General features: G+C 30.7%; 1 protein-coding gene across 1 annotated transcript; it reads left to right on the top strand.

The window, feature by feature from the left end:
* Positions 1 to 546: 546 nt before the first annotated feature.
* Positions 547 to 5831, top strand: LOC18426620 (photosystem I reaction center subunit VI, chloroplastic). The gene is made up of 3 exons (XM_006833262.4): positions 547 to 726; positions 4358 to 4484; positions 5541 to 5831. The coding sequence occupies exons 1-3, from the start codon at positions 602 to 604 to the stop codon at positions 5718 to 5720; spliced, it is 432 nt and encodes a 143-aa protein (XP_006833325.1). The 5' UTR covers positions 547 to 601; the 3' UTR covers positions 5721 to 5831.
* Positions 5832 to 13194: the final 7363 nt, after the last annotated feature.

The following is a 13194-nucleotide window of genomic DNA, read 5'->3' as shown; positions in this document are numbered from 1 at the left end:
AGACCCAATGGGTAAAGGTATGGGTCCAATTTTTGGACAGGTGGAGTCCGGGTCCAAAACCTGGACTTGAATGCTATTTGGTTCCAGGTCGACCTAACCGGTTGCCGGTTTTTTTAGCATCGAAACAAGGGTGAATTTTTCGGGTCCACCATAATTTGATTGTTAAGGCCTCACGCTTTTTCTATACATAAAAATCATCCTCCCATATAGCATGTGCCACGTGGTAATCTGATTTCCTTAGATATAAAAACTTCATGGAGATCTTTCAGGTCTAGAGAGACCTAGCTTGGGCACCCACATGTTAGTAAACCAGCAAGCGTTTCTCAGTCTCAAAAGATGTGTGGGCTTACCAGAAACTTAGGTGCCCCAATTAGATCTTTTGACATAAACGCAGGACACAGATGACAGGAGGAGGAGAGGATAATGGTATCTCAGAAAGCCACGTGGAATCAATCGATTGGTTATTTGGTACATTATCTGCCACGTGGATAACTTTGGATCGTACAATCAGCTCAGGACTAAACTGTGGAGAAAATCGAAAGGGAAGAAAGAATAAAGAAAGGTGAGCAGAGAGAAAGAAAGCATATTATTTTTTGTGACGATGGCTTCTCTATCTACAGTCGCCGGAAAACCGGCCGGAGTTCAGGGACTCGCCGGAAGTTCAATTCACGGCACCAAACTTGCCGTCAAGCCGGCCCGCGTTAGCCTGCCGGTCTCCGGTCGAAGGTCTATCTCTCTCTTTATGGGCCAAAAAAAATTGGTTTTCAATTACTTCTCATTTCTATATCTGAAAATAGCTAAGTGCCTTAGGTCAATTGGCTTCTCTCTTTAATGAGCTCTCTCTCTCTCTAGACTAGAGATACCCAATTGAGGAATTATAATACTTTTCATTCATGTGACCTTTAACTTTCCATTATTGTGATCTTTTTGCCATGCTTTAAACGATTTTCTCACATAAGTTTTGGTTTCTTCCATGTCATTTTTGGTTTTCAAGTGGAAGGACATGATTTTATGATTGGGTGCGGTTTGTATAGAGCCTCTAAACAATCAAATTAGAGCCTACCTTCACATACTATCGACGATTGTGGTTTCAATACTAAAAATCTTTGTGATAGTGTAATAATATTTTTTTATTTTTATTTATAAACTTTAAAGCTTAAAAAATAGTGTACGTCGACAGATCTATGAAAACTTGAAAAATCTTGAAAATTGACGGTCCAAAAATGCATTACAAAATACACTATTTTCTAAACTTGAATTCCATTTTTTTTCTCATATCCATGCATCTTGATGTCGAAATGCTCAATTTGAGGTTATTTGGACATTAAAACAGCCTCTTCTAGTGAAATTTTTGAAGTAGGCTCTAATTTGATTGTTTAGAGCCTCGACTCTATATAACCTTCTCCCTTTATGATTTTATCTCTAAAAATCATAAAGAAAATCATTTGATTTTGTTATATTTTTTTTTCCTCTATAATTTTTGCTGGGTTTTGATTGTTCTGTCACAAAGTTGCTAAATTTTGAAATTACCCATATTATTTTTAGTTTTTAATTGGAAGCATCATTTACTTAAATTTTTGGTTTTTATTTGGAAGTGGCATTTAATGAAGAAAAATTACTATCTAATTCAATAGCCTTATATTGTGTCAAAAGGGCATCTCTGAGTATCCAAATGGGCCCTAAGCCACTCCAAAAAGTTAAATCTAAAAGAAAAGAAAAAAGAATATAATAAAAAGAGATCGTATATAATGACACAATAGACCTTTGATACAAAGAAGTCACAATTACTTATACCCATCTTACATGAAGTCTCGTATATAATGACACAATATACCTTTGATACAAAGAAGTCACAATTACTTATACCCATCTTACATGAAGTCTCGTAGCTTGAGTGCGACACAAATTTCAAAAAAAGTTTTTTTGAAGTTTGAGCTTGGCTAATAGAATAAATCATGCATCTCATGTCACATCTCATGGTGAAGATTAAATGTAACCTTGTATCAAAGATAAATATTCTCGTTTATATTGTTTTTAATAAAAAATAGATTTTACATAAAAAAAAAAAGGAAAAAATAAGTCGGTTGTTTTCAAAGAATACCATTCATTTAATGGATAGTGGATGTAAGCCTTCAACAACTCAAAATCAATTGCTTTAAAAATGAGATTATATGAGATTATTTATTTTTTCTATAAGAAGTTCACAGTCACTTTTGTCTATTGGATGTGCAATTCTAATTGATGAAGGAGTGTAAACCCATGTTATGCAAATAGATGACCCAAACGAGGGATTTGCATAACCTGGGTATTTTCTAGAAGCTATCCAAACAAATCATGTCTAAATACTCGTGTTTTGGCATAATCAGAGCTTGCATAATCATGTTATGATCTAAAACATGGTTTTATTTACCCTAAGATCCAAACGAGGCCTAAGATCTCTCTCAACTCTAAAGATCGCTATGGGAAAGGTTTCTGTACTTCCTCTATTGCATAGAAGATCTATGCTTCTCCTACCATCTAGCCGTCCAATTTTGATCAAGAGAGCCACTCACTGTTTGATCTTAGATCCGACGTCTCAAAGTATTTTATTTTTAGTTTTTTTTTATATAAATTGTATGAATATGAAATTTGGTACGTGCCATCTTCTTATTAGGGCAAACCTATAAAAAATATTAAAAATAAATTTTCGATAAAATATAATGATCAAAATACCCTTTGAAACTTTCAGGGATATTTTGGTCATTTTATTTTATTGAATTTTTTTTTTTTTTTTTGCTAGTAAGAGTTTAATAGAGGATTGGATGTCCAAAATTTGGTGTCAAAATAATTTATGGAAAAAAATTAAAAATAAAATAATGTAGAGACGTGACATTGTGATTGATGCAATCTTAACCCTCCAGTCAAAATGGAGGGTTGGATAAGGGAAAGTATATAAGTTTTATGCTGTAGAGGAAATATAGAAAGCTTGCCCATTAGCTGCTCTCTCTCAAGTGTAGAGATACCCAATTGAAGAATGATAATATTTTTCATTCTTGTGATCTTTTTGCAATGTCTTAAACAATTTTCTCATATAAGTTAGCAGAAGTTTGATTTCTTCCATATCATTTTTGGTTTTCAAGAGGAAGGCCATGATTTTATCTCTAACCTACTAACATTCACCAAAAAAAAAGAAACAATCATGTGATTTTTTTTTTTTTGCTTGATAATTTTTGCTGGGTTTTATTTCTTGTCACAAAGTTCCTAAATTATGAAATTATCCATATTATTTTTGGCTTTTAATTGGAAGTATCATTTACTTAAATTTTTTTTTTATGTGGAAGTGGCATGTATTAAAAGAAAATTATTATCTAAGTCAATAGCCTTATATTGTGTGGCAAGAATGCATATCTGTGCATCCAAATGTGCCCTAAGCCACTTCGAAAAGTCAAGGCTGATTTGACCCTAGATTCTATAGACGTAGATATTAAGCAATCAAAAATTATATAAGGTTCCAAACTTATAATGTAGAGCTACAGATGCACCTCAAAAATCCTCAAAAAAAGATAGTTTTAATGTTGAAAAACCTTTTTTTTTATTGATCATCTCAAGATATATGACCATGAAAAATAAAAAGATTTTAAGTCTCAGAAATAGTGCATTTTACAATATATTATCTACACTGTCCATTTTCAAGATTTTTATGTATTTATAGATCTACTTGATTTTAACTATTTTTGAAATTTAAAATTTTATAATTAGATATAAAAATAGATTTTGAGATAATCCTAAGAACATTTTATATCAAAATTGTATACCATGATAAAATTTGAAGGTGCACCTTACCTCTACAGCTACGGATGCATCAGTATGCCAACTGCACCTTTAAAAAAAAAACCCATACCTAGTTACCACATTGTGGTTCTCAATCCTGCTGCCACTATCCAATGACACCTTAAAAAAAACGCTAACTCCCTTATCTATCTGGAAAAATGGGTAGGGCCTTGTCTTTCCCATTGAATTACCCAAAAAGAAAAAAGAAAAAAAAAGGAAGAATCTAATAAAAAATGGATTTCACATAAAAAGAAGGGGAAAAATATATATGCATTTTCAACTAATGCCATCCGTTTGATGGGTGGTGGATATAAGCCTTTAACAACTCAAAATCAATTGTTTTAAATATAATTTTTTGAATCAAAGGTGCAAAATTTCAGCCCAAAAAAATCATCCTCCTTATGCATTTCGAATCAAAAAATATGTTCTCTGATTATATGTTTTGGAGTCCAGTTTGATTAATAAGTTTCTAATGTTGTTATAAGCCTATTGGCACATACAAGTTATTCCCTTCACAAAAACATCTTCCCCTTCTCTATGATTACAGGTCTTGCATAACAGTGGCCAAATATGGTGAAAAGAGTGTCTACTTTGACCTAGAGGACCTTGGAAACACCACTGGAGCTTGGGATCTGTATGGATCTGATGCCCCTTCCCCATATAACTCCTTACAGGCATGTATATTTGAATAAGTCATTTATGATTTTTAGTATTTTCTTTCTCCATGGATGTATTATTTATTTTTTACATATCCTTGATTTATTCGATATGGTTGACCGTATATTTTTCTTGGACAGTGTAGATTTGATATATCTTTTAAGATCGTGTCAAATTTACACCGTCTAAATAAAATAAATTTGTGGATTATTGTAACCTACTTCTACAAGTTTGCATCTTTATATTAACTTTTTCCTTGTTCATTTGGTTAATTAATTTGTTTTCTTGCTATGATATAATATGAAGAAAATAATTGGATGTCCATACAACATGTTATGGTCGTCTCGAATGATCATGAAAATACTTTATTTCATTTGAGTATGTTAAATAAATTTATTAGAATGCAATAAGACCATTTATTTTTTATTTAAAAAGATCACAATCACCTCAAGCCGTGAGAATTGAAATTGGGTTTTTCCACATACTTTGCCTATAGATATGATATGCTCCTTGATTTCACTTCTGAGACTTTTATGCACAAAAGGTACACATCTGAGTGTGTAAAATCCCAATTCTTCATTAACTATATGTACCCTCTCAATGTGTCATAAATCCTTTTTTGGTTTTTACAAACCATGATCAGAGTTTTGTCACTGCTTCCTCCACCATTTTAGTTATCAGGACTTCCTGCCACTTCACCATTGCTCTCTCTCTCTCTCTCTCTTTCTCTAATGTCACAGTGAGGATAGTGTTGCATTTACTCTCTCTCTCTCTCACACTGTTCCATGTCACATGAGGATAGAGTATTGCATTTGCTGCTCTCCTGATTTGTTCTCCTTCATTTTATTCTCAATTCCTCATATTCCCTTCATCATACCAAACCATCCCCCTCTCTTTTTTTGTGTGTATGTGTGTGCGCGTGCGACACAAGGCTTTATATCATATGAAGATAATTCAAGGGGACAATCTTGATTATATATGCATAAATTATCGATACGTTATAATTAATTTAATAAATTTATCTATTTCTACAATCTCTCTCTCCATTAAGCTAATACTTTGAATCTTGACAGAGCAAGTTCTTTGAGATCTTTGCAGCCCCATTTACAAAAAGAGGGTTACTTTTGAAATTTTTGATATTGGGAGGGGGGTCCGCATTGGCTTACCTCAGTGCCACTGCATCAGGGGATATCCTACCCATCAAGAAGGGCCCACAATTGCCGCCTCAGCGTGGACCACGTGGCAAGATATGATTGGACAACTGCTTGTATCATCAAAAGTTTATTATTAAGACCTTGTAAAGCCTCTGGATACTATGTATTTCATATTCTCTCTCTCTATACTATTCATTTGCATTATCTCTATTTCTTTCTAAGCTATTTATTAATCTTCTCTATATTGAACTAATGGTTTCCTACTTTGATAGCCTTAGAATTCCTGAATTCTTCATTGCCGCATATTCTTTGTTGGATTCTCTCTCTCTCTCTCATTATTCTTTTAGATTGCTTATTTCTGTGAGAAATTTTCGGTCCCCATTCATTCCCTCACTCTTTATTTTTGGGAAGTATTTTGTTGAGCCTTGGGTTCATAAAAAATATATCTAGTACTACAGAAATTGCAGTTCAAAGTATCGAAAATTTTGTAAAATAATTATCATGATCTCAATTTTCATGGTTGGTTGTGAAAAGAAAATTGGATTTCAATGTCCAAAATTGGTATATCATATAACATGTTTTGAGCCCTAAAATTAGATTTCAATCGTAGATTGCCCATTTGTTAATTGATTTGTGAGATCTGCACCACTTTTGAAGCTTCAAATTCTATAATCATAAGAGTCACAGGGTTTGTGGTGTTGAAACTTGCATTTTTTTGGTGGATTTTTGAGGTGTAATGTTACCAAATATCATAAAGTTGCAGCCCGACGAAAGCTCTACCTTTTTGTTTTATCTTTCTCAGTTTTTTTCTATATATATAAATTTGATAAACAAGAGATTTGGTAAAATTAATAAATAGCTAAGCAGAAGCAAGAAAGAAAGGCAATCATGCTCTATTGCGAATTTCTCCCTTTGAGCATGATACAAAATATTGTAATAGCTTCAGATACAAATAACACAAGTGCCCAAGTACAGAAATTTTAAAACAATAGAATGAAGGGAATAGTATCAGAAGGGCAGTCATCTTCAAATTAGTAAAAAAAAAAAAAAAAAATTGTAGGGATATAGATCATGCATTAAGAGTGGAGATGTCAACAAAAAGTTGAGAGTTTACTTTAAAAATTTATTATATAATAAATAAAATAGGAATACAACGGTAAGGAACTCGTAGGTAAATGAGGGCGGAAGTCTTAGATACATTCATAGGATTAAGATATCGGAAGTGAAAGACGTTTTGAAGATGATGAAGATAAGAAAGGTTTTAGGGTCCTGATAGAGGTTTGAAAGTGTATGGGGGAGATCGACATTGACTGGTTGGCCGAATTATTCAACAAGGTATTGAGAAGAAAGACAATGTCAGACAAGTAGATGAAAATATTGTGGTACCTATTTACAAGAACAAATGAGACATACAGAATGTGCGAGCTACTGAGGGATCAAATATATGAATTATACTAAGAAGTTGTGGGAGTGATTAAGCAACAACTAAGGTATAAAATAAATATATCATAAAACCAATTCAGTTTATATTAGGAATGTCAATAATTGAGGTCATTTTTCTACTTAGACAACGGATTAAATAGTTTAGGACAACAGGAGAAGACCTCCACATGGTATTTTTTTATCTAGAGAAAGCTTATGATGTACTCCGAGATTTAATTTGGTAGGTATTGGAAAAGAAATGAGTATCTAAATACTATATCAATTTAATAAGAGTTATGTACAAGATAGCGCTAAATAATGTGCAGACAACTAGTGGAGAGACGAGTTAGTTTTTATTGACAGTAGGTTTACATCAGGGGTCAACGTTGAGTCTATAATTGTTTGTTTTTATTATGGATGACTTAACTCGTTACTTCCTACTATAATGTATGTTGTATGTTGATGACATAATTCTAATTTATGAGACCCAAAGCAGTGTTAACACAAAGCTAGAGCTTTTGAGGGATGCTCGATAATCTAAAGGTTTTAGAAGTAGGTAGACTAAAATATAGTATATGGAATGTTAGTTTAGTAATAATAGGAGTAGAGGCGAGGAAATAATTAAGATTTATGGCCAATAAACACAAAAAAAAATCGTATTTTAGATATCTTAGTTCGATAATCCAAAAAAATTGAAAAAAATATCACACAGAAAAATATCGAAGTGGAGATGTACAACTAGAGTTTTTTGTGATCGTTGCATACCAATAAAGTTGAAAGGGAAGTCCTATAGCACCGATGTGAGACTGGTTTTGCTTTGTAGGATGGAATACTGGGCGGTCAATAAACAACATATCTATAGGATGAATGTAGCTAAGATGGGGATGTTTAGATGAGTGAGTGGTAAAATAATGAGGGATAGAATTCAAAATGGACATATTTGAGAGAATCTAAGTGTGACTTCAATAAACGATAAGATGAAAAAAAATAGACTTAGGTGGGCTAGCCATGTACAGTGCAGATCCAGTATAATATATGTTAGGAGATGCAAGTTAGTTCAAGTAGAAGGTTCAAAAAAGGTAAAGATATGCCCAAAATGACATGGTTGGAAGTAGAGATAAAAGATTGAGGGACTTAAGGCTTTGCTAATGGTACGACTCTTGATAGAGCATAATGGCGGATCAGGATTCGTGTAGCGATCTCAAATAGTTGAGAAAAAACTCTGATGATGATCATATCAAAAGGCGGTCGAGAGATGAACTATCTAACATCTTACCATTAGATTATCCTTTGTATTTTACTTGATCTTTTACTTTTTTATTTCTATTTTTTTCTAAATTTCTAATATATTTTTCTACTCTTTTTTAGATTTCTATAAAACCATTCTATCATTTTATATTTATAGTTTTATATTCTAATTCTAATTTTTTTTTAAAATAATAATGAAATAGAATAGAATATCTAATCAAAATTCAACTTAAATATCTAAAATACTGGACTAGAAAATATTATTCTTATATTAGAAGAAATATTCTAATAATTAAATACTTTTATCTATTAAATAATTGAACAGTCTGACTCTAACACTAGAAATATAAAACAATAGGACTGTTCGATGTACCTAATACAAGACAGATGAGTAAGAGAAAAATAAAAATTTATGCATTTTCTCCTACACGGGGTTGAAAACATTGGAATGGTGGGGAATTTAAAAAAAATAAAAAAGGCCCCGGGTCGGGTGGTAATTTTTTTTAAAAAAATTCCCTATCAATAATAAAAGGGTTGAAAATATCATCTATCTATTTTCACAAAACATGCAATTTGAAAATTTTCATTTTTTGAGGTCGATCGCTATATTGAAGAAATCAAATGTGCAAAATTTGGGCGTAAAATGTATTCACATCTATCATCGAACTTATCGTTATTTCTCTCTCTAAAATTGTGGACTCACTTTCTCTCTCTAACGTGTATAGGGAACAAATAGATTAGTGCTCCCATAGGGTAATTAATTAGGTAATGTAGTTTTGTTACTTTTACAATTTTATTATAGGTTTATTAATTTTTTTTAAAAAAAATTTATAAGAGATATTATTAATTTCCTAAAATTAAATATTATAAGAGATAAAATCAAGTAATGCATCATTGTTACTATTTTTCAATAATGAAGTTTTATGAAGAAATATTTAATTTTATACTTTAAAAGTTCTTAAAAAGTATTAAAAATTGAATATGAAAAACTATAAAAGGTATTAAAAATAAAAATTACTCCTAAATGTGTGTATATATATCATATGAACCTCATAGAAGAAAATTGAATATAAAAAAAAAAGCAACGATGCCAAGCATAAATTTAGATTAATAAAAAAAATAAAAATATTAATAAATGGAAATCAAAATAAATAAGAATATCCAACAAAAAATATCATTATATATATATATATATATATATATATATATATATATATATATATATATATATATATATATATATAATGTCATTACAGAGTAAAAAATAAAAATTGAAAGAGGCGAAAGGAAATTTTACGGATGATCAAACAAATTGTCAATAATCTATGTCTCCAAGTGTAAAATTTAGTTGAAGAGAGAGATCCTATAATTTAGAAAGATGCTATGTAAGAGAGATCTTATATGGTTAGAGAGAGAGAAAATCTTGTGGATTATAAAGGGAGTTTATTTTCTTAGAAACTCGTAAAATCTTGAGAGATAATATTAAGGAGATATCCACACTAAAAAAGAAATATTGAAGATAGATCCTAAAATTTAAAAAGATGTTATTGAGGAGAGGTCCTAAAATTTAGAAAGATGTTATATAAGAGAGATCTTATATGGCTAGAGAGAGAGTTATGTGGATAAACGATAAGAAAGATAAAATTAAAATACATACCTTTATTATTGAGAGATAGAAAAAAAGCATTAACATTCCATCTCAAGGGAGATAGGGAGGAGAAAGTTTTTTTGGATATAGAGAGAGAATCTCTAACCTTGAAGAGAGAGAGGGAGAGAGGGTTAGGTGGGGAGGGAGGGTGTTTCTCTTTTAATAAGTTTCTTATGAAAATTATATGAGGGTTACAATATTTTAACTATGGTTTTAAATATTTATTAAAAAATGTTATGATTTATTTTAAGTAAAAAAAAGAATTGTGTACCTATCCTAAAACATACGCCAAATCTATATCCAAAAAAAGAAAAACATGATCTTTAGGGGAAAAGAGAGAAATAGATTGAACGTACCCAGCGTTTTAAAAAACGCCGAGTCGAACGGACTCGCCCGGTTCGACTCGAAAATCGTGAAAGGGGACCGGATATCCTAAAAAATCGGAAATCGTCCGGCTCTAGAGAGAACCGGACGATTCTGTACAGTGAATCGCCGATTCACTGTACGGAATCGGCGAGTCCGAACAGTGAATCGGCAAGTCCGTACAGATTTTTTTTTTTTTTTTTGTTTGTTTGTAATCCATGATAGATTTTTTTTGTAATACTTGATCGATTTTTTTGTAATCCATAATCGAATTGTTTTTGTTTTTTTGTAATCCATGATCGAATTTTTTGGTTTTTTGTAACCCATAATAGAATTTTTTGTAATCCATGATCGAAATGTTTGTTTTCTTTTCTTGTAATCCATGATCGATTTTTTTGTTTTTTTTTGTTTTTTTTTGTAACCCATGATAGTATTTTTGTAATCCATGATCGAATGTTTTGTAATACATGATCGAAATGTTTGTTTTTTTTTTCTAATCCATGATCGAAATGTTTGTGTTTTTTTTTTGTAATCCATGATTGAATTTTTTGTTTTTTGCTTTTTTTGTAACCCATGATAGAGTTTTTTGTAATCCATGATTGAATTTTTTGTAATCCATGATCGAACTGTTTTTTTCTTTTTTTGTAATCCACAATTGAATTTTTTGTTTTTTTTTGTTTGTTTTTTTTTGTAATCTATGATCGAATTTTATGTAATCCATGATCGAATTTTATGTAATCCATGATCGAATTTTATGTAATCCATGATTGAATTTTTTGAAAATTTGTGATTTTTTTTTTTTAATCCATGATCGAATTTTTTTTTGTAATCCATGATAGAATTTTTTGAAAATTTGTGATTTTTTTTTTTATCCATGATCGATTTTTTTGAAAATTTGTTTTTTTTTTTTTTTAATCCATATTATTCAAAGAGAAAATGAGAGAGATGATGATTCTGAGGCCACCCTATCCCAGCCATATTATTCACATATCGAGTCCCAACAGCAACAGTGTAGGGATGAGCACCAAATACTGTAAATTAAATGCTGAATGGCGGTTCATGCAGGGAAAAAACATATCAATATTCGCATATTCATTCAAAAACATGAAAATTCTTAATGGAGTACCCTTATTTTTTATTGAATTCCTAAAAAAAATTATTTATAATGAATATTAATAATTTTTTCGAATTTTTTTTAAGCTTTATTCTGACCGATTCATCCGATTCCCGATCCGGATCGGTTTTTGGAAGCCCGATCCGGATCACCGATCCGTTTTTTAAACCATTGAACGTACCTAACATAGTTAAAGAGAGAGAGAGCAAAAAGACACACCTAACCAAATTCAGAGTTTTTTTAATTGACCAAGATTTTAATAGGATTTATTTTATTGAATGTTAAAATCAAATATTCCTTATGTTTAGGGGAAGAGAGAGATAGTTGCATACATATCCTAAAAAACCATCTCCATAAAAAGAAGATTTTATGATCTTTTGAGGGAGAGAGAGAAAGAGAATACACTTAAAAGAGAGAGCATATGCATAGAGAGATAAAGATAGAAAATAACACCTATTTTAGTAGGAGAATAAATTCTAATAGAGAGATAGAGAGAGTAGTTTAGCTATCCTAAAACATATACCTTAAATTCATCTTCAAAAAAAGAGGAACACTTGATCTTTAGGGGAAGAGAGAGAGAGAGAGAGTACGCACCTAAAACAAAGTTTAAGAGAGATAGATGAGAGAAAGACACACCTAGCAAAAGTGAGAGATATTCTTAGGAGACCAAGATTTTAGTAGAATTTATTTTGTAGAGTGATAAAAAGAAAGTAGATGATATAATTATCCTTTCAAACAATGTTATCATATTCGCTTCGTTTTGATCTAAAAAATAAAGCAATTTGTTACTTTGGTTAATTCGGGAGAAGACTTTAGTTCTTATTCATTTTATAATAACTAGAAATCTATTTTTTAATTTTATAAATAATAAAAATTTAAAAATAACAATATATACATTTATTACTACCCTTAATAATAAATAAAAATATTGAAATATTATTTTAATAGTACTAATTTTAAAGTTACTTTTTTAATGCCCTTAGAATTAGGGGCATAAAATTACTTGAATAATTTTTTAAAATTTCCAAAATATCAATACTATTGACTTTTATTTTGAGCTTGGTCAAAGTCTGTAAGGTGATATTGCCTTTTTTACATCTTTATATGTGTCAAATATTCATATGTAATCATTTATCTCATTCCTACGTGCAACATGTAAATCTATCGCTGGTTACTGCTCCCTAATTTTCGTTAGGGCATTGGATTGATTTAATAGTTTATTTTCTAATTCATCACACATCAGTAGCTCATCCAATTATTGTATTGTCTTTATATATAAAGGGCATTTTTCATATACACTGTTGTTAGTTATTGTTTATTTGAATTTTTTGACATCCACTACTGGTAATGGTTATTTGTACCGTTAATGGTTGTACTTTTAATGGTTTTGTGTGTTATTGAGGGAGATTTTTTGTATGTTAATAAGTAGTATAGAGGGAGATAGTTACAAAGTAAACAACTAATGACCAAGGGCTATACAAATTATAGTTTCTAGAGAGACAAAAAAATGATCTGCACAACTTTTTCAAGTATTATTTCCAATTGAGTTCCAATTAAGTAGTAAAGCCACGTTAAAGGTCACTCGTAGTAATCATTTTGTTTATAGGTATTCTTCCCATTTTGTGAAGATCGACAGACACATTCTATCTTTAAAGATAAATTGTATTTTTCCATTATTTATTTTTAAAAGTTAAGTTGTATTTTTTTATTGTTTATTTTTAAATTTTATTACTTCATGAATACTGTAGAACGAGGTTAAAACAAGGATTAGAGTAGTA

This window comes from Amborella trichopoda, chromosome 5 (assembly GCF_054954075.1).
Source record: "Amborella trichopoda isolate Santa Cruz 75 chromosome 5, AtrichopodaSantaCruz75HAP2 v2.0, whole genome shotgun sequence".
Taxonomy (NCBI): domain Eukaryota; kingdom Viridiplantae; phylum Streptophyta; class Magnoliopsida; order Amborellales; family Amborellaceae; genus Amborella; species Amborella trichopoda.
This window is presented reverse-complemented; position numbering and strand designations above follow the sequence as displayed.

Coding starts and splice junctions, on each gene's coding strand:
- LOC18426620 (XM_006833262.4), top strand. CDS start 602: ATGGCTTCTCTATCTACAGTCGCCGGAAAACCGGCCGGAGTTCAGGGA. Junction 727..4,357: donor CTGCCGGTCTCCGGTCGAAG/GTCTATCTCTCT, acceptor CTATGATTACAG/GTCTTGCATAACAGTGGCCA. Junction 4,485..5,540: donor CCCCATATAACTCCTTACAG/GCATGTATATTT, acceptor GAATCTTGACAG/AGCAAGTTCTTTGAGATCTT.